Source organism: Rhea pennata, chromosome 1 (genome assembly GCF_028389875.1).
Source record: "Rhea pennata isolate bPtePen1 chromosome 1, bPtePen1.pri, whole genome shotgun sequence".
In the NCBI taxonomy this organism is placed as follows: Eukaryota; Metazoa; Chordata; class Aves; order Rheiformes; family Rheidae; genus Rhea; species Rhea pennata.
The window spans coordinates 197,946,720-197,966,693 of NC_084663.1; the positions used below are offsets into that span (position 1 = coordinate 197,946,720).

General features: G+C 44.0%; 1 protein-coding gene across 1 annotated transcript in view; it reads left to right on the forward strand.

Annotated features, from left to right (window-relative positions):
• Nucleotides 1-8,846: 8,846 nt before the first annotated feature.
• The window catches only part of ARHGAP20 (Rho GTPase activating protein 20), a 59,357-nt gene continuing 48,229 nt past the window's right edge, over nucleotides 8,847-19,974 (forward strand). The window contains 2 exon segments of the mRNA XM_062577391.1: nucleotides 8,847-8,945; nucleotides 18,572-18,657. Of these exon segments, the coding sequence (XP_062433375.1) occupies nucleotides 8,847-8,945; nucleotides 18,572-18,657 (185 nt within the window).

A 19,974-nucleotide genomic window follows, 5' to 3' on the forward strand; every position in this document is an offset into this window, starting at 1 on the left:
CTAACTGTAAGGTCAATGCAGTGCAGAGACAGGCTGACAAGGGAGGCTGCAAACACTCATCGATGGGAATTTCTATGAACAAGTTATCTAGGTGTCCTTTAGGAAAGACATTGGTAAAGCTGATTAGTGAATGAGGTTATCTGATCTCCTGAGGTCCTTTCTAGCTCTGTTTCTTATCATTATGATGTTGGCCTCAGGAAAAGCTTGGATACATCCTGAACCCATTGCTTTTTTCTCTTAAAATGGTGTGATATTGCAGGTAGTTCTTAAGAGGCATTGGGGACCCTGTGGGAACTGTGGAGCGGTGATGGAGTTTGGCAGCTAGCAAGGGACTCCACAGAGCTGCTCTGTGCTGATGCCGGATTTCCAGGAATTAAACCATCTGTCACTGCAGCACAAGTCAATGCAGTCAAGCTCCATTTGGAGTCTGGCGCTCCTCATTGCCCACATCAGCTAGTAGATCCACAAACTGGAACCCAGGAATTTCAGTCCCCGTTAAATGGACCATTCAATCTGTAAACCCCTAGTGGTATGGTTAGAGCTTGATACAATCAGGAGAGCCCAGTCCTCACTTGATATACTGTAGTAAAGCTCGGGTTCCCATCTTGGTTTACAGAAGCTGAGGATATGGCCATCAGGTTATACTGAGTAATTCAACACTGGATACAAGAAAAAAATAGCTATTTCTGCTTGAAGTCCCAGTCAGCGGGAGGATGTCTAGCTCATTTTTTATTCATCTGAGTCAGTTTTAAAAGCATCCCACTCTTGCAGTGAAAGATTTTGCAATGCGTTGTGAAAGGACAGCTAAAAATCCTGCTCATAATTTTTTTATGTCTGTCATTCACAGCTTGACAGTCCCACAAGTTGTTAGAAAAAGAGACTTCTCTATGGTGAATGGAAAATAGTAAATCTAGGGAGAGATCAGAAGTGGAATACAATCCATCAGTGTGTAAAAACACAAACTGACAAAAAATATGGTCCTCTGGGTTCTTAAACACACTCACAGCAAAAGCTGTCTAGGTTGTGAATTAGAGAGAGTGAAACCAATACCTGAAATGAATCCACAGCAAGGATGATAATGTGATAACTTTTATGGATGATTGCGTGTTACACTCGAAAGGGTCCCCTGTTCAAAGGAGATTCCTTCATGTTTCCTTAAGAGCCAATGTCAACAGTCTCCTTTCTGTTTCCAATAAATTTAAGTCCCATTAGCCATAAAACAAAGATGTTATATTCTTAACGTAACCCCAGTGACTTCCCATTCTAGGTACTATAAATGTTCCTGTTATGAATGTAAAATTCTCACAGGGCACATATATGCCAACCTTACTCATGTTATGTAATTTATTGCTCCGTGCCTCAGACCACTGAAATGAGAATCAGGCTGTCCATATGGCCAACATTTTGTAGAGCTCCAGGGAATCTGCCAGCAAAACCTGGCCAAAAAAAAAAAAAAAAAAAAAAAAAAAAAAAAAAAAAAGTTATTTACAAGCTGTATGCAGACAATAGCTTTCTCACCAGTAGTTTTGGGACCAGCATTGATAACACACCGTCATCACATTTTAGGTGTATATCTCAAATATACCTTGATGAATAGAAACCAATCCCATGCTGAGCATCGTTGTGAGTCTTGTAAACTGTGGGTCTTCCAGGTCATTCCAGTAAGGTGATGGGTATACAGTGAGATTTAAGAAAGTTCAAGCTTGTACTAAAGAATTGTGTCCCCTGCACATATTTGAATACTTAGTGTGTGTTTCCTCAAAGCTGACCTCCCTTCTTTTAGTGGCACCTGCATTTTGTATTTATGATTACATTGCAGGTACTGCTCTAAATATTTGCATCACTACCCGTCTAGCTGAGAGCACAAGTTAAACAGCTCCAGGTGCAAGTGCACAGATTTACTTCAGAAATATTGCCCAAAAGGAAGAGATTAGGCCTTATCTTAAATTAAATGCTGTTCTTCCATGTCAAATACTTACCTCCCATGTGAGATGTCTCATGGATGACTATCTACTTACTGACTTTTAACTTTGCCTCACAATTTGCAATTGAAAGCTTGGACTCTGGGCAACAACAGTAAGAAATCTTCAGTGATGAGAAACCAAAAATAAATAATCTTAGAAGTGTATTAATATGAACAAAAGAAATAATACATAAAAATAAAAAGTAAAATATAAGGAAAACATGGAAAATGTGAATGCTAGAAAAATATGAATAGCACTCACTTATGGGTGGTTGATATCAGGCCATATGCATGTTTAGGCATTTATGCTGGTCCTATTTGTTCACAAGAATAGTACTGGTTTAACTACACTGATTACAAAATCAAACCAAGTCAAACCAGAGCAATGTTTGCATGCAGGAAACATGCAGCCCTTCAAAGGCGAAACTCTCTTTGATGTGCTGGACTGAATTTCATACAGCATATGTAATAAGACCGAAATGGATACTAAAAATTGGTGGGATCATCAAGAGTGGTTCCTATGCAAGGCCATGTTGTGACAATCTTTCCGTATTTTGGGAGGACAGCTCTAGCTGGACCATAGCTCTGAAATCTAAACCTGAAACACTGGCCTAAACATAATGCAGAGCCAAGGGCTCTCCAAAGGACATTGCTGGGATGGAAATAAATGCGAGTAGTGAGGATATCATGTGAAGCACTTAACACTCGGGCTCTGCCAGCACTTGTACTGTACAATACCCTATTTGTGCAGTACAGTTGTTAACTGGGGTTCCCACTAAGGGATGCATGTTCGTTACAGCTCCTGGAAAGACTCCACGTTCTGCAGACTCTGACTCGTCATTCAAACTGGGCCAGTCTACATTTTTGGAGAGAGGAAGAGCTGGTACCTCTTTGTTTATTTGACAAGCTTTAAAAGAACTACACAAGGGAGCTATTTTCCGGAATTTACAGAGTCTCTGAAGCAGAGCATCTGGCATAAAAAACCTGTAAACTTTTGAGCATGCAGGTGGACAGAACAGGGTATTTCCTGTTAATGTGAACCTGTATGAAAAAAAGTGTTAATAACTGCTGTGGCCTGAATCCCAGAAAGTTTGAGTTGCACTTACCAATTGCACACATAACATTCAACAATTATATTAGCAAAAAATAATTCAACAATTATATTATGAAACAAGAAAACAGGGCTTGGTATCTGGGCTTTCTTCTGTCTCTTCCCTTGGGGATCATGGAGCATGGAAGATGTTCTTAGCTTATCACAGCCTTTTTGGCATGGAGCAGCAGCAAATACTGTGAAGATGAGCAATGAGGGATTCACACCACAGGGGAACCTTCTGTTGGTAAATATCTGCTGCTAAATCTCCTGTGCTGAATTCCAGAAAACAGAAAGAATGACTTTTAGTTAGCATTCCCAAAGAATGCTCTAATTTATGCTAAGAACCAGCTGGACAACTCCAAGCTGAGGAAAATGTGAAGCTGTTAGTGTCATCCACCCAATTCTTCTTTTCCAGATTTTCTTTTCAGTTCAGCTTTTCTCTATTTGAAGAGTTCCAATCCGCCCACAATATAGTCCTCTGCAAGCCCTGTTTTCAGCTGCTTATAATGCATGAGCAGCACTAGATTCTAGGTATTAGGTTATTAGAACAGAAATTTGGTACATCAAATGTTGCTGAAAGTATAATTGTGTCTGGAGTTTAGATCTACTGTATGGCTTTAATTGTATGCAGCATTTATGAGTTTCATAAAATTAGCGTGCAGGCAGACATCTTTCGCAGGTAGGTTTGGTAGAATCATATTTATTCAGTGCATCCTGGTAAGTTAAGTAACACTCACTCATTTCTAGCCTAACATACTTCCTTGGATATCATGATTTTCTTGGAAGCAAAAGTCTGCTAGTGCTAACATGTTTAGAAAGCTCATAAAAACTGGAAGTAGCTACAGCTTGTGTATCTAGCATTTATTAACAGTTCACTGTGGGTTTTCCTAATTTACAGGGTCATATTTCCATCTTGGATGGGTTTGCCCTTGAGTAATTTTTCTGTGTCTTGTGCACAAACACGTTTTTTTCCTACAACACCTATATATTTCTATGTCCCAGCTCCCCCCTCTGTCCCCACAGGATTTCATCTTCAGACAACACTGACCAAGACAAGACAAAAGAAATAAAATCTTTCTATTACCATATATGTTCTTTTCTGTGCCTTGTATGTCTTTTCTAGCACGTTTTCTAGCTCAGGTAGCATTGTAGCTGGTATTGGTGATAAGTGGTGCAGTTTAAGGAAGAGCTGTCCAGTAGTCTTTCCAGTAACATGGCGCATGTCTGAGAGGGTCTATTACCGAACCCCAGCACCATCCTGTGTGCTCTGGCTCAGGCACGAATAGAGCCCTCTTTGCTGTTCTCCCCAGTCCAAGGAAAACTCGTTAGCTGCACTTCAGTTCCTGCACCATCATGCATTAATGCTCTGAAGTAGCTGAGCCCCACTGGGCAGGGGGCATCAGAGTGGGGCTAGGCTCAAGCTGATAACCAGAAGCACTGAGGGAGCAGTATGGAGGCTGGGGCTGGCCACGAGCTCTCATCCTGCATGCTGAGGGATGAACGGGACTGAGCTGCCTTTGGCAGTAGTAGCTCCGTTCCCACGGCTGGCTCTGCACCAAACCCCTTGGGAATTTCTGCACCACTGGCAGGTTTTGTCTGTAGCCTGGACAAGCGAGTTAGAGAGAGTTGCTAGTTTTCCAATTGAGAATCCCTGCACAGATAATTGGGATTGCTGTGCAGAAACTGCTCTTGGGGAACGTTGCGCAGGTTGCAATCACATCACATGAACAGTTTCTACGCTGCACACCATTGAGGTACCAGTGTTTTCAAGGGTCTTCAAAAATCCAAATTCAAATCAATAATCAAAAAAAGTTGTTACCTGCCAGAAATCAACCATGAGTTAAACTTTGAGCAGTCCTTTGCGAAAATCTATTTTTTCTCTTCCCCACTTTTGGCAGTTCTTGACATGTTTGTTTATTATTTTTACCCTTTGAGACTAATCACTGTAAGGTGTATGACCTTCTAGCTGCCAGTTCTACACCAGAGATCTTTTTATAGGTGCTGTGCTCCAGGTTGCCTGTACATTGCTATTGTATCCTGCATGTTCTCTCTGTGGCTGCTCTGTCATTTGGCTGCAATGCTGTTTGTGCTGCAGTGAGGGGAAGCAGGGCTTGTAAACTCAAGTTTCCTCTGAGTCACTTCTGAGAGCTGTATGTCTCCAGGACAAAACATCCCGTTTGCTTTTCTGGCAGAGCAGGTTAACAAAAGGTATGTGAAAGTTAGTATAACGGAAGTACTACAACTAAATAACATTCTACGTCTGTATGTTTGCATATGCATTTGTGAGACACAGAGAGGAGAGCTTCTTCTCTCATCTTACTTGCCTAGTAAGCAGATTTTAATCTATTTATCTTAATGAGTAGGTGAAAGAGTCAGGATTCAATAAATATTGTAGGAAATGTGTCTATGTTATTAGATAAAAGAACACATCTAGGCATGTGTGAACATTTAGGAAAGCTTATGTAACATTTCCTTTGCAAAATAAATATATACTTAAAGTCTAATTTCCAAAACATCACCAAGAATATCATCACTTGTAAATGTTTCTGAGGGAGACGTTGCCAATTTGCTAAATATATTCCAGGCTTTGAATAGATATTTTGTACAGTTTCCTTTCTACTCTGTTAAATCTTTTCTTAGCTGTATCGCAGGAGCTTTGAGAGACCTGTATCAGGATCGTATTCCATTGTGTTGGGTACTGTGTAGCAACAGTCCTTGCCTCAAGAGTTTACAGCCTTGGGTTCAGAGCCAGAGAAAACCTCCAACTGTGCTTTTTTCCAGCTTGCCTAAAAATAAGCATGTATGCAGCTATTTTTATACCTTCACCCCCAAATCTACCTGTTCCCTACACTGCAAACCTCTGGCCTGCAGGTATTGCCAGCACAGACCCTCTGCAGTGCACAGGACCCCACAGTGAGGCTCATTCACTCAGAGGAGTCCCAGGGCCGTGGGGCAGAAGGGATGCCGCCCGCTCTGCTCATAGCCAGTACAAAGGATGCTCTGCTGCACAGACCCAGCTCTGTCCGACTGGGACCGTGGTGGAGCAAGAGGCCACAGGCAGATGAACCGAATGGATGTGAGCAGAGGGGCAGGCAAACATGCAAGAGAATTGAACAAGATCTGCATGATAAGCAGCAATCACAGCTTGCCACCTGACTGGAGAGACAGCTGGGTCCAAGGCCCCTAGCTGCAAAAATCAACTGACATCATGATTTTTGATTTTTGGAGACTCGTGCTTTAAAAATTCAGGTTTTTACATGTTCTTGTGATGTATGGCCATATGCTTGTAAATTAGTGCAGGTACTGAGAATGCATCATTTCAGGTCTTCTATGCTTCAAACGAAAGATCGCAGAAATTCAATGAACAGGAAATGGTGTAACTCATGAAATGTTAATATACATAATACATGTAAACCTCTGCCCTAACTACCATTTCTCTTCTTCAAGGGTATTAGGGGCAGTCTGGTGGGCTTTCTGAAACCTGACAAATAGGCACAGTGTTATCCAAGAGCTGTTTCCCAGTAGCCTACTGGTCATAGATGTGAAGATCAGGCTTTTTAGGTTAGGGATGTGGAGGTGGCAGGGGGTAGGGAGGAAAAGTGAACTGCTGAATATTGAAAAATACAATACTTCTGCATGAGGAAGCAGAAGTACTCATACTGCATCCCAGGCTTTAATATTTCATCTTTCCTTTACTTCCGTGATTCCACTGACTTGCAGAAATGAGAGTGCAAGGAGAGGGCAGATGTCCGTACCTATTTAAACAAAAAGATCACTGAAGCGCTATCCCATGCAAATGTTGGGCCTAAATGGCCACATAACATGAAACTAAATATCAAGAGTAGCCTCCATCAACTCTATGGAAGCTGCACATATTTTTCTGCGCCTGGGAGGTAAACCAGACCAGGAGCTGATCCCGATAAAAACACACTTTATTGAAATTAGATCAGTTCCCCATCCGGTTCATCACAGGGATGTAGAAATTTGTCCTGGCAGGAGTAGAAATGAAAAGCTGCACATAAGACAGCAGGATGTCTCTTTTTTTTTTCTTTTTTTGTACCCTTCTTTTTGTGGTCAACAAGAGAGAAAATGCATCTAGACCTGAGAAGGCTGGAGATAAAAATATCAAGTGTAGAAAGACAGGATAAGAAAGAACCTCCTAGGTGATGAGGAGTGCTTCCTTGCTGCTGAAGATGCTGCATTTAATAAGGCTATACGATTATGTTTAAACACCATAGATGTATCAAACTGCCATCTTTCAAATAGCTGTCAATGTCTTTTGCTTCTGTTTGGTTGGGCTATTCCACAACCTTGCTGTTCTCGCAATTAGCACACTTTCTTCCAATTTCCAGCTGAGATTTATTCATAGTCTATTTACACTCATTTGTTCTTGAGCCAACATGATCCATTAGCTTAGCTGGTGGTTCTCCCTCCTTATTGTTCCCTGCTTTCCTAGAGCACAAGGGCACCCCTCAGCCTCCCCTGTGCTGCTCTGGGCAAACTCTGAGCCGCCCTGCTGCAGCTGCCTTCTCCTCGTGCACCTGCCAGGGCCCTCCTCGCACCTGCACCAGTCAAGGGCTCAGATGGGGGATGGGATCCCCAAAGAAGTCTCTGGAAGCGACTGTGTTTCTGCCCTCATCTGCCTTCCAGGGGTGAGAGGGTAATTTGGGGATCATGCAATGCCCACCCTAAACCAAAGCACCCGAGTTCTGGGATGGTGCAGATGTAGGGGGCCAATCCAGGGCCCTCTTGGGTACCATCTCTTGGGGGGGGGGGTGGCATGCTGGGGCTCCCCTCAAGGCCACACAGGCCCTTACCTTCGGGGGTACAGCCAGGGCCCCCTTCAAGGCTGTGTAGGCCCCCCCTCTGGGAGTCCCACCAGAATCCCTTCAGGTCTGGGCAGGCCCCACCTCTGGGGATCTTGTCAGAGCCCCCTCAAGGCCATGCAGGCCCCATCTCTGGGGGTCCCACCAGAACCCCGTCAAGGCCACACATGCCCCACTTCTGAGGGTCCCACCAAAACCTCCTCAGGTCTGGGCAAGCCCCACCTCTGGGGGTCCCACCAGAACCCCTCAAGGTCATGCAGGCCCCATCTCTGCAGGTCCCACCAGAACCCCCTCAAGGCCACACACGTCCCATCTCTGGGGGTCCCACCAGAACCTCCTCAGGTCTGGGCAAGCCCCTCCTCTGGGAGTCCCACCAGAATCCCTCAAGGTCATGCAGGCCCCATCTTTGCGGGTCCCACCAGAACCTCAAGGCCACACATGTCCCGTCTCTGGGGGTCCCACCAGAACCTCCTCAGGTCTGGGCAAGCCCCACCTCTGGGGGTCCCACCAGAACCCCTCAAGGCCACGCAGGCCCCACCTCAGGGGGTCCCGCCGGGGACCCTCCGGGCTGGACAGGCCTCCTCCCTCTCCCGCAGTACCGACGAGGGGCTCCCTGACGCTGACCCCTCCCCCCCGCGCCTGCCCGCCGGCCGCTGCGCGCGCAGGCGCAGAGTGGGGGCGCGCGCCCCCTCCCCGGCACGGGCGGCCCCCCCGCTTCGTCTCCGAGCGGCGGCGCATGCGCATCACCCCTCTCTCCCTGCTGCCTCCACAGCCCCCCGCTCCGCAGAGCGGGGCGCGAACCTGCGGGGAGGGGGGCGTGGCCGGCGGGAGGGGGCGTGGCCGGGGAGGGGGCGTGGCCGGCGGGGGCGTGGCGCGGCCCGGCGCGCCCTGTCCATGGTGCGGGCGGCGGCGGCGGCGGCGGCGCGGGCGTCCCCGCGGCGGCGGGGCTGCGGCGCGGGGCTGCATGGACGTGATGTCCCCGCAACAGGAGCATCTGGGGCCGGGCCGCTCGTCCTCCCTGAGCGGCGAGAGCAGGGTCTTCGCCGCCGCCGACAGCAAGAAGGTGAGGCCGCCCCCCCGGGAGCCCCGGCGGCGCCGGGCGGTGCCGGTGCGGAGGGGGCGGCGGGAGCGGGGGGCTGCCGGGGGTCGGGGCAGCCGCGGGCGGGCGTGCAGCGCGGTGTCCCGCGGAGCGGGGCCGCCGGGGCGAGGGGGGCTGCGCCCCCGGGAGCTGGGGGCTGCGGTGGGTACCGGCGGTGCTGCGTGGATGTCCCGGGAGCGCGGGAGGGCGTTGCTGGACGGGGCTCACCGGCGCGGAGGGGCTTTGCTGCCCGGGTGTCCCGGGGAGCCGGGGGCTTTGCTGCCCGGGAGTCCGGGGGGAATTAGGGCGGCTTTGCTGCACGGCGGCGGGCTGGATGGGCGGCTGGGTAAAGGGGTAGAGGGATCTGCTGGACGGGCGTGCGAGAGAGCCGGGTTGCTTTGCTGAACCGATGTCCAGGGGAGCTAAGAGGGGCTGGCTGCAGGGATGGCCAGGGGGAGCTAGGGAAGGGTCTGCGGCATAGCGCCTCGGCGGTTTTGCTGGGTGCTCTCACGCGCGCTTTGGACAGGAGAAATGTAAGAGCAGCTTCCCGACCAAGTGCTTCACTCTCGCTGGGTGTTTTGCAGTTGATAGGAAAAGCGTGTCACCCCGTCTTCAGAACCGGCTGTGAAATCTGTTTGGTGTCTAGAATAGCTTTGCAGCATCTGACATGATCAAGTGCAAATGCTCACTTCTGTGTACGGCCAAGTACTTGTTTCTGTAACGAGTGAGCTGTAATAACCACATTTTTTCCTGTGTAGAATAGGAACTCGTTTTCCTCCCCGGTTTAGCAAGTGCTGTAGTGTTTTTCTACCCAAAGTGGAGCTGGATACCTTCCTGCCTTACCAGTTTTGCCTCTCAGTGCCGTTTAGATCTATGCAACCGTCTGGTCTTTAGGGGAGTACAATGCTACTGAGTGCCAGATACACTGGCAGGATTAGAATGACTGGCCAGGTTACAGTGTCCTTTATTAAATCTGTCCAACCTGACATGATTTAGGATCCACAGTAGTAGAGGATGAGCTTGTGTCCTGTCCTGCTCCTGAGGGGACAGGGCTTTGCTGACCAGGGGACTGTGGAGCCCAGTCCTTCTCTACCTGGGAAGCTGAGCTATGTGTTTCCGTGGGAAGTGTCCATGCATGCCAAGTCCTGCCAAGGCGCGTGGTGCTCCGACATGAATACAGCCTGGAGACCTCTTCTCACAGCAGCAGCTCTCAATGCTCAGAAAACTGAAGTGATTGCCTGGAGTGTGTTTGGCCGAGATATCTACCACGCTTTTACTGTGCTTACTATCTGATAGGTTTCTAAAGAGGGAGTGTGATAAACCCACTCAAAGTGGTGGCGTATCTTCTACTGGCTAGCTAGCCAATGTGGTGGAGTAGATACCCTCTCTAATTACTGTGATCTAATTCATGGCAGCAAAATGTATGGCTTTGGTTTTTCTTCTATCATTTCTTTGGTCTTTGCTGAAGATATAGTTCCTTGTACCATACAATGTGGCAAAGCCCTGATGTCAGATGCACACCTGAAATGAGAAGGATACTCAAATGCTATGAAGCTGAAAATACTTTGTTTTAAGCTCTACTTTATGATTCAGCATTCTGAGGACACATATTAATGGTAGCACTTGTGTTTCCTACTCCTGTTCCAAAGAGCCCACAATCCAAGGAACGCAGACCTTGTTTTTGCCAGTGCTGACAAGGGAGTGGGTATATTACTTTTTACGGACCTTGGCAGCCCTTTTGGAATTCCTCAGTGTGGAGGCACGTGCGCTGGGGGTACATGTGGATATCTTCCTGCGGAGGAGCAGCGAGAGGCCCGGCTGCTCCGCGCAGCAGATGGGAGCTGTGCACCCCGCGCAAAGCCGACATGGGCAGCAACCAACATCCAGCCACCCATCAGCCCAACGTCCTGCTGCTCATCCACGTTCCTGCTGTTCCCTTGAGACTGTTGGTGCGTCATCTTCCTGTCGCCTCTGGGGAAGAAGATCCTTGCCTTTATGCTTGTTCAGCAGTGGGCCAGTTCTAATTTTGTCTGGAGTTGGAGCTCACTGACAGTTTTGTTCTGTTTTGTTTTTACTGCTTAGGTCCTACAGACTCTATAGATGCTTCCGTTTTCTTTTTACATAGTGCAAAAGCATGATGCTTTTTGACAACAGAGGAAGTCTTTCTTATTACGGTGGGAGATTACACTGTCTGTAATGGTTGTGTGCAGCTATATGGGAGAAGATGTTGGCAGGAAATCAATTTTGATACTGGTGACAACAAGAACACGGCGTGGCAAGTTGAAAGATTCTGTTCCAAATATGTATGTAACAGTATTTTACCTTCTGACACAAGTCCCCCCCCCCATATATGGGATGCTAAGCAATGACTGAACTTTTCTATCTTTTTATTATTCTGACTATGCTTTTTTCAAATTAAATTTATTTAGGTGAGCTTTGTTACATTGTTCTGTGGTTGTCTGAACTCCTACTTCATCTTCCACTTGGCTATCAAAGCAAAATTCCAGGATGATATATTTGATAACATCACAGGACCAAAAGATAGATGTTATTAAGGGCTTGTATCGTGTATTTTGGGTGACTTTTCCAATTATTTTCATAGAATCATTTCTTCTCTCCTTTTCTTTACATGAAAAGCGGTTCTAACTACTAACCTACCTCACAGACAATGGGAGGTTCTCTCTATTAAATGTTTGTAAGGCATTCAATACTCCCTGCTAAAAGATGACATGAAAGTGTAGTGTTTTAGTTAATGTTTTTGGAAAATTCCAAATTTCGCACTTTACTGAACTTACTAGGGTCACTGAGCTTGGCTGGCCTACACAGAAATTTTGTACTGTCTTGTTTAGTTTAGTAACCAATGCCAGTAAATTGATGCAACCTGAAAAGGGTTGAAGTAACATGAGGAAGAGCAATTATACTGGTAGAGGTTATTTCTACAAATTTATCAAAACAAACTATTCAGTATAGACATCTTCTATGCCAGTAACAGTGTGTCAGCAATAGCAGCTGCAGTCATTTAACTGTATTTGTGAGTTTCTGGTGTTTCACTTCTCCCTTCTTAGAGGAGTTAGATTCAAATAAATGCTGAATATTTTGTACAGAACAATATTTGGTAACATAAGCCGTTACTCTTAGTTTGTTTTTTTTTTTTTTTGCTGCCTTCTCGATAATTTCAAGTGACTACTTACAATTTTTGTGAGACGCAGCAGTGTTTTATATTTACTCATAAAATGTGCAAAAATTAACCATTTGTGCACAAGGTTCAAGCTAATTAACAGTTTTTGAAGAATAAAGCTCCTCATGTGTTTGACTCTTCAAAGATGAGATTTGGGTGTGTATTTGCCATTATACCTGATGACACCTTGATCTCGTGTCCTTATTTTTTATTTTTAATGTGAAGCTCCTTATGGCAGAGACTGCTTCGTTCTGTGAGTCCTGCTACTATGATCATAGTCCTGCTACTATGATCTTGGCTCCGGATCTGGGGGCTTCTGTCAAAATCATTCCTGCTAGTGCCTGGAACTTCAGCTGTCCAGGAACACTTTTAGCATCATTTAGTGAAGTGATGGACAATTCCAATTGTCCTGCAGACATGTGCTGTAGAAATTTTATCTCTGATTAGGACTGATAGAGTCCCTATTTTAATGGTGGCATCAGTGTAGCTGGTCCTTAGGGTGGAATCACTTCCCCAGGCTGTGCTGACTTGTCATAACATACTGTTGTAATGCGCCTCATGATGCTTCTTTAATTAAAGATCCAGAATTAGCAATCCCTCCTCTGTCTGTCCATAAACCTGGAAGTTACGCATAAAATAATGTGTTCTAGTTCATAAGTCTCCAGATCTTGTTTTGAAAGGCAGGAACTTACCACGTCATGCAGGATCTGCTATCCAAGAACTGCATATATCAAATCATTGTCTTGATGCTTAAGACTTAATGCTGCTTGAAGCATCCATGTATGGTGGATTCCAGTGGATACCACACTCTCCATTCCCTGCAAACTGCTGCCAGGACAGCTTTGCTGCGCAGAAAGCCAGGCAGGACTGTGTGCATGTGTTGCTGGTCCTGCTTTGTGCAAGGTTGAAAGGAGTCTGACTCCACTGAAGCCACCACAACCGCATTGCTGGACTGAGTGTTGTAGATGCAATGCAGCTGGCACGAGGACCCACACGCTTAATATTCTGCACTTCTCTCCTCTACATATTTAGTAACCTTACATTTCTTCAGCTTTTGATGTAAATGGGTGAGATCTTTCTCATACATTTATATCAGGGCTTCCAAGGAATTTGTAACCTTTGGGAGAGAGTTAGTAGAACATCCTTGACTTACAGTTTCTTTTGTCATTTTTCTTTCTGCTCTGAGTTAGCCTTTAGTCTCTGTCCTTGCTGTGCTCTTTAGCAGCTGTTGTTCCATGATTACATATTTTTCCTTCCACTATGTTGATCGCTCTTTCCTCTTGTGCGCCTGTAATTGTTTTCTCCTTGATTATCCATCCAAACATGGCTTTCTTTTTAGGAAAGTCCTTGCAAGTAAAAATATTCTGCCAGAATAAACATAAGTATGTAGTTTTGTCACCCGCTCTGGCTTTATGGTAAATAGGCTCATTGTAGGACCTAGGCATCCCTCAGGCACGCAGACACATGCACTGCTGTTTGAGCCAGCAGTTCAAAGGCAGCCATCTTCTGTGTTCGTAAGTGCTCAAGAATGTTATAGGTCAATATAGGGCCACTTCTTGCTCTATCAAAGAATAAGAGATTCATATTATTTCTGGTAGTTTTAGACAATTATACACCATAAGTCTAACAAAGACTGGATTATAGCATATAGGAAAAAAAGGATTTATTGCCTCTTGTAAGCAGCCTAGTGATAACACAGGAAAGAGTGATGCACTGTTGTCTTGGAAAATTAGCTATTAAGTGATGGGAATTGTTATGTTTTTTTCATTGCTGGTAAAGTAGTTAATTGAACTTTGCTGTGCAGATTTCTGTAAAGGTTTGTGTTCTGTTCTTTGGTTCATGGCTAGCTAAACCAGAAATGTGTGTCACAGATATGTTTTGTTGCTCAGACAACAAGAATGGAGGTTGCATATGCAAAATCCCTCATGATTATTAACTTAGATACTTTTATAGAGTAGGCTTTGTTAAAATCAAACTTCCTTTTATTAAAAAAGTAAGGCAGTGAGGGAAAGAGCTTAGCTGCTTCAGTGAAATCCTCAGCTCAAAGGTTTTGATATGTCTGAGTGGTGTCCCTGTCATCCAGTTAAACAACTCAGGCATGTGTCTCAGCCTTGACCCACTTCTGGGGCAAGCCTGTAAATCAGGGGCCTGAAATCCTTTCGTCTTTGGGGAGGCTTTTAGCAAGGGTGTTGGCACATTGCTGAGATGGCATTTCTGCTGCATTCACCCTTCAGTTAGGAACTGAATCCTTTTTTCCAGCTGTTTCATATATGAATCTCTAAATTCACTAAGAATTCACTATTCACTAAGAAGAAAATTGTTCCAGATGTTATTAGGTTTATAAGTTTGTCTCTTCCCTGTCTTTCTTCAGATAGCAAGGATAGGATTCAACTGATTAATTCAACTTTGGTAGTCACGCTAGGTTTCTTTTACAGTCAGTGGAGGAAATCAGCACTTCAGTGATAAGACTCATTTCATCTTAATGAAGACAACCAGAACACGATAGATGAACTGTGTGTTCAATATGTCCATTTCTCTCTATTGGCTATAAAAAGAGCATATAGCAAATAGCTTAGGTGTGCAAGTCTGAAGTTTGATGAGGGAAATGCCCCTGCACATGTCTGACCATAGCATTGGTCAAGCACAGTAACTTGGCAGTCTGGGCACGATGCTCCTGGGGAAACACAGCAAGGTCCCTCCACTAGCTTGCCTGTTTCTACTTACTACACCTTTGCAGTCATTGCAGTAGGGTGTCTGCTTAGTGCACAGATTTTAGCTTCTCTGATAAGCACTGTACTTAGGGGGGATCTTATCAATGTGTACAAGTACCTGAAGGGAGGGTGTCAAGGGGACAGGGACAAACTCTTTTCAGCTGTCCCGTGTGACAGGACAAGAGGCAATGGGCAGAAATGGAAGCACAGGAAGTTCCACCTGACCGTGAGGGGGAATTTCTTCCCTGTGAGAGTGACGGAGCCCTGGCACAGACTGGCCAGAGAGGTTGTGGAGTCTCCTTCTCTGGAGATCTTCAAGGCCCGCCTGGATGCAACCCTGTCTACCATGCTCTAGGTGACCCTGCTGAGCAGAGAGGTTGGACTAGATGATCTCTAGAGGTCCCTTCCAACCTTACTGATTCTATGATTTACATCTGGTATTTTAGTTATTTTTCACCAAAAAAGAAATAGTAAGTACCTGTATTTTTTTCACGTTCTTTATTTATGTTCTGCCATTCTCTTTCCCAATTTAGTACAGTTAAGTGACATGCATAGATCAGAAGAATGTTTTATCTTCAGTTCAATTTTTTTTGAAGACAGTACTTAGATTCTGTTGTATGTTCTCTTTTTAACAGAATGAGGATTAAGATCGTAACTCAGCAATACATTTGTTTATATAGATCCCATTTGGTGGCAGTATATCCACTTCATCTGTTAGCCAAAATTAGTTGAATGTTGGCATTCAGAAATAGATTTTTCCTATAGCCAAAGGCTTGTGGAAGTTTCACTGTAATCCAGCTCTCCATTAGAGTTCTGATTCATGAGTAGAGGCAGCATAATTTCAGTGATGGTTTGCAAGGTTGCTTTTCTCAGCATGATAGGGTGATCTGTTCGTAAACCATCTACCATCACAGTTTACAAGACAGCATTTGAAAGTGTAGGTCTGATCAGTCTGGTGTAAATTCATTCTTTTGAAGTCCATAGCGTTATTTTTGTTTATATCAGATGAGAAATTAACCAAATACTGAAGTGTACCATCAGTTCAACACCTACAAGAACAGAACTTTATGCTGCATATTTGTTTCTGCTAAAAAAGAAATCAAGACAACCACCACCAGAATTGCAGAAAGTATGAAGTCAAACCTGAATTGTGGGACAGGGGGGAAACAAAGACTTTGAAAGTGAGGAAGATGACGATAACTCCAATTTCACCTGCCTGATACAAGAGGTCTTTGCATTGGCACACTGCCAACATTCAGTATGGATACTGATTTTATGACACGTTTCATGTGGATGTGACTCAGCCAGCAAGTACGAGGATTTCTCTGTGTTGATCTTTCTTATAATTACACAAAAAGTTTAGGTTATGATGTAGGACATATGTTGAGAACTACTTCTGTGTATCCCATACTTAGATAGTTGACTATCTCCTTTTGTTCCCAAACATATTCTTTAAATACAGCTGTCCAGGATGTGCCTGCTGTTCTCCATATTGCCCAAGGCTGACATCCTTGCATGTGTAAAAGTAGTGAAACTAAGGATAACAGACATGCGGGTCCACCTTAGCTGAAGAGGAATTTGTCCTATTCTATCTGAAATCATATCAGTTCAAGTCATCATGATTACCTGTTATTTTCTCTTCTCCAACTCTGTACATGGGAAAATATACAGTCATCTTATCTATCTTTAGTCAACATCTCCATATGAGATTTTTATTGCCATAGGGCTGATCTGACTCACTTGTCTTTTGCTGTGAAAATTCTCCTTTCCAAACCTTAGCAATGATCCTTACATGTTTTAAGGCTCCTTTTTTGTAAGCTTTGCTTAATAGTTTAGATAGTCTGTATCAACAAGTTGCCCAGAAAGTGGAATCTCCATCCTTGGAGAAATACAGACCTTGACTGGAGATGATCCTGAGCAGCGACCCTGTTCTGAGCAGGGGCTTGGACCAGAGAACTCTGGAGGTCCTTCCAACCTGTGATTCTGTGCCAGTCATTTGACTTCTCATTAAACTTGCTGTAGTCTTCCTCTTTACCTTAGTCCTTAAATATTTAAGTCAAGACCAGAATCTCACTGCTGTAGCCACTTTTCAGCACTGCTAACCCAAGAATGAAGCATTACCATAACAGAGAAATATTTGAAAATGCTGTGTTTTTATTTGTTCTTTAATATCTTTCTTTTCAGACAGAGCAGTCAAAGGATTTAGGATCTCTTTCAAAATAAAGCCAAATCTCCATTGTATTCACAAGAGTTGAGACACACTATTTTTAACCACCTCTGAAAGCCACCTACCCAATAATGACACTAGCAGTAAATTCTCAATTGGGAGTTGATGCTTTATATAAACTTTATATAAAGTTTATATATAAACTTGTATAAAAACTGCCAGTTAGCTGAAATCTGCAGCCTGCCTTCTGTAGGATATTATGCTACATTGTTACACAGGTCTCTCTTGGCATTTGTATTTGTAGATATGCTGCTTTTTAAAATGTTAACAGTTTCTCAGATTTGTTATTACTATAAATAAACTGATTCCGTTCACTAGAAAAATTCAGCAAAGTGAATATTTTCTTTCCTTTCATGCTGAAGACTACCAAAAAAATGGCACCTATTTTAGTTATCAATCTACTAAGTTATCCAGTTAATCTCAGATTGGTTAGAAGACATCCAAATGATCCCAGGCCTGATTTATCAGGCTTCATAAGGTTATTTTCAATGGAAGAAAGAGGAAGGAGGGGATAGTTTTTAAAGACAAATTGAAATTACACAGCTGAATTCATAAGTCATTGTACCAGAGAAGTAACTGAGGATCTGACAAAATAAACAAGCATGCTCTACAAAAATAAAGAAGGAAGCAAAACAAAAACAGAAACCTCAGTTACAAATGCACCGGTACACACTTGTCAAAATCAAATAAAATGCATAGTACTGTATAATTTCTTTTCGCAGAGTGGTGCATACTGCGCACCTGCCCAAACAAGATTTATGCCACATTCAGAATATAAATTGGCAGAAAAATCAGTTGTTCCCTAACATGCATGTTCCCAGCATTCAGTGGTTATTTGTAGTAGAAAGGGGGAAAATCTTGCTTTGTGATTAGTAGAAAACAGTCACTTCATGACAGTCAAGGGGTTCATTTGTTTGTATGTTCTCAGCAGTTTTTAGGCTAGTGCAGATGACAGATCTAGATCCAGTTAGCTTAACAGGGAAGGAAATTATCACTATCTTTTAAGAGTTCTAAAGATTTGTGGAAAAATGTAGGCAGTTAGGCGCATAAAGTTAGGTGTGTGGAATCCAGACCTTAATTTATTGCATGTGTCAGTCCTGACACAGAAATGTATCAAGCATTTGAAATTTGAACCACCAGCTGGATATTTGACATATTTAAAATACAATAGATCATGAGGTGTCAAAAAGTGGTTGAGCAAAAGCTCTAGATATTTCTTTATTTCATGCATGGAATACCTCAGGCATTACTGTATGGGCACATTAGCAACTTGTTTTCTAGATCACTGGCTTTCTGGCCATGTTCCTGTTTTTCTCAGTATGTGGTATTTTACAAGCATTTCTCACCTCCATCCCACCTCCAGGGATGTTGTTGGCGATAACTCACTCTCTTTCCTGTGGTCTGAAATTGGATTCTGGGTGCAACAAGTCTGTATGCAATCAGTTTTTGTTCAGAATCTCACTTATGATTTCATTTTGTTTCTCTTTCCAATCAGAAAATGAAGAGTTTGGCCCAAAGACGCCAGTCTGCACCATCTTTGATCTTTGTCAAAGCACTTAACAGGTCTAGATCTGTCTCAAGGTGAGTCAGTGAGTTTTGCTGATGGTACTATTCTGCAGTTTCTCAGCCCAAAACTGGAGATGTCTTGAGCTGTTGTTCATATCTGGCTATCAACCTGTATAAGAATATCAGGCAGTTATGTTGAGAAGGAGGGGCTGTTCACTTCTGGGTGGCTGCACAGCTGTAACACTTGCTGAGAGATGTGATACATCCAGCAGAGACTGTGGTTGATCTCCTATAAGGGGATTCCTGTGTTCTTGCTCAGTACTGCCACTCTAAGCTGTTGAGCCAAGTGGGCCAGCAGAGCTGCTCTTCAATTTGCAGTCACACATACACCATTTGGGCTGCTTAACTCTAGTTGTTTTATGACTAGCCATGATTGCCTGCTGGGGAGATGGCATGGGCAGAAAAAAAAATGAATGTTTCCCATTTTTCACCTTGTACATTCATACTGCGCCGGGCCTAACTCCGCTGTGGTTATTGTGGGATTGCACAATTTAATTTGAGCTAAGTTTCTGTCATGGAGTGCTGCATAGCTCAGCATGGTACAGTCTCTCAAGGGCTCTGCAACCAGATGGTAGTTTAGGACAATGCTATGGGCCAGGACCTAGTGAGCACAACCCTTTTCCTTCCAGCAGGGTCATTCTGTGGGGCTGAGTATGTGAGTGTGTGCAAGTGTGAAGCATTCAAACTTTTTTGTCCTCATCTTCTGCCAGGATGTGCTATTCCTTCTCTCTTCCTGCCCCAATATAAAACCACCATAGAAATAGTTGGATATTCCAATAGAGCTATTCTGTTGTCCAGCTCTAGCCCATGACCTGCAATTTGAACCACTTTGAATAGATAACTTTCATCTTCTTATGTTACAGTTCATTAGAATTTAAACTTACAAAATAGAAGTGTTTATCAAAAAATGAACCATCTGGTAGGCTGTTAGTGCTTCCAGCTGTATAGTGATCTTTACTAAGAAACATTATTGAGGGAAACTAAAGTGTGGCTTGGTAAGGAATATTTTTCCTACACTGTGCTGTATGTGAGCTTTGGAAAGTTTTCTGTGTTTGATCTAACTAATACCTGGTTTCATATTTGTCATCATGCAGAATTCCAGTTTTTCGGAAACCTGTGAAAGTATTCTGAGAAAACATCAGAGCTGCAAAATAGGAAAGAAAAATTAGTTGAAACTACTTGCAGGTCTTTTTACTGGCTATGACATAAAAGAGGAAACTTAAAAAATGAATTCCTAAAGGTGTTTACACCTTTTTGTGTAGTCTAGTGGCCTGAGCATAGACTGAGAGCCAGGAACATGTGTTCTAGTCCTGGCTCTAAAGTTTCCTCTGT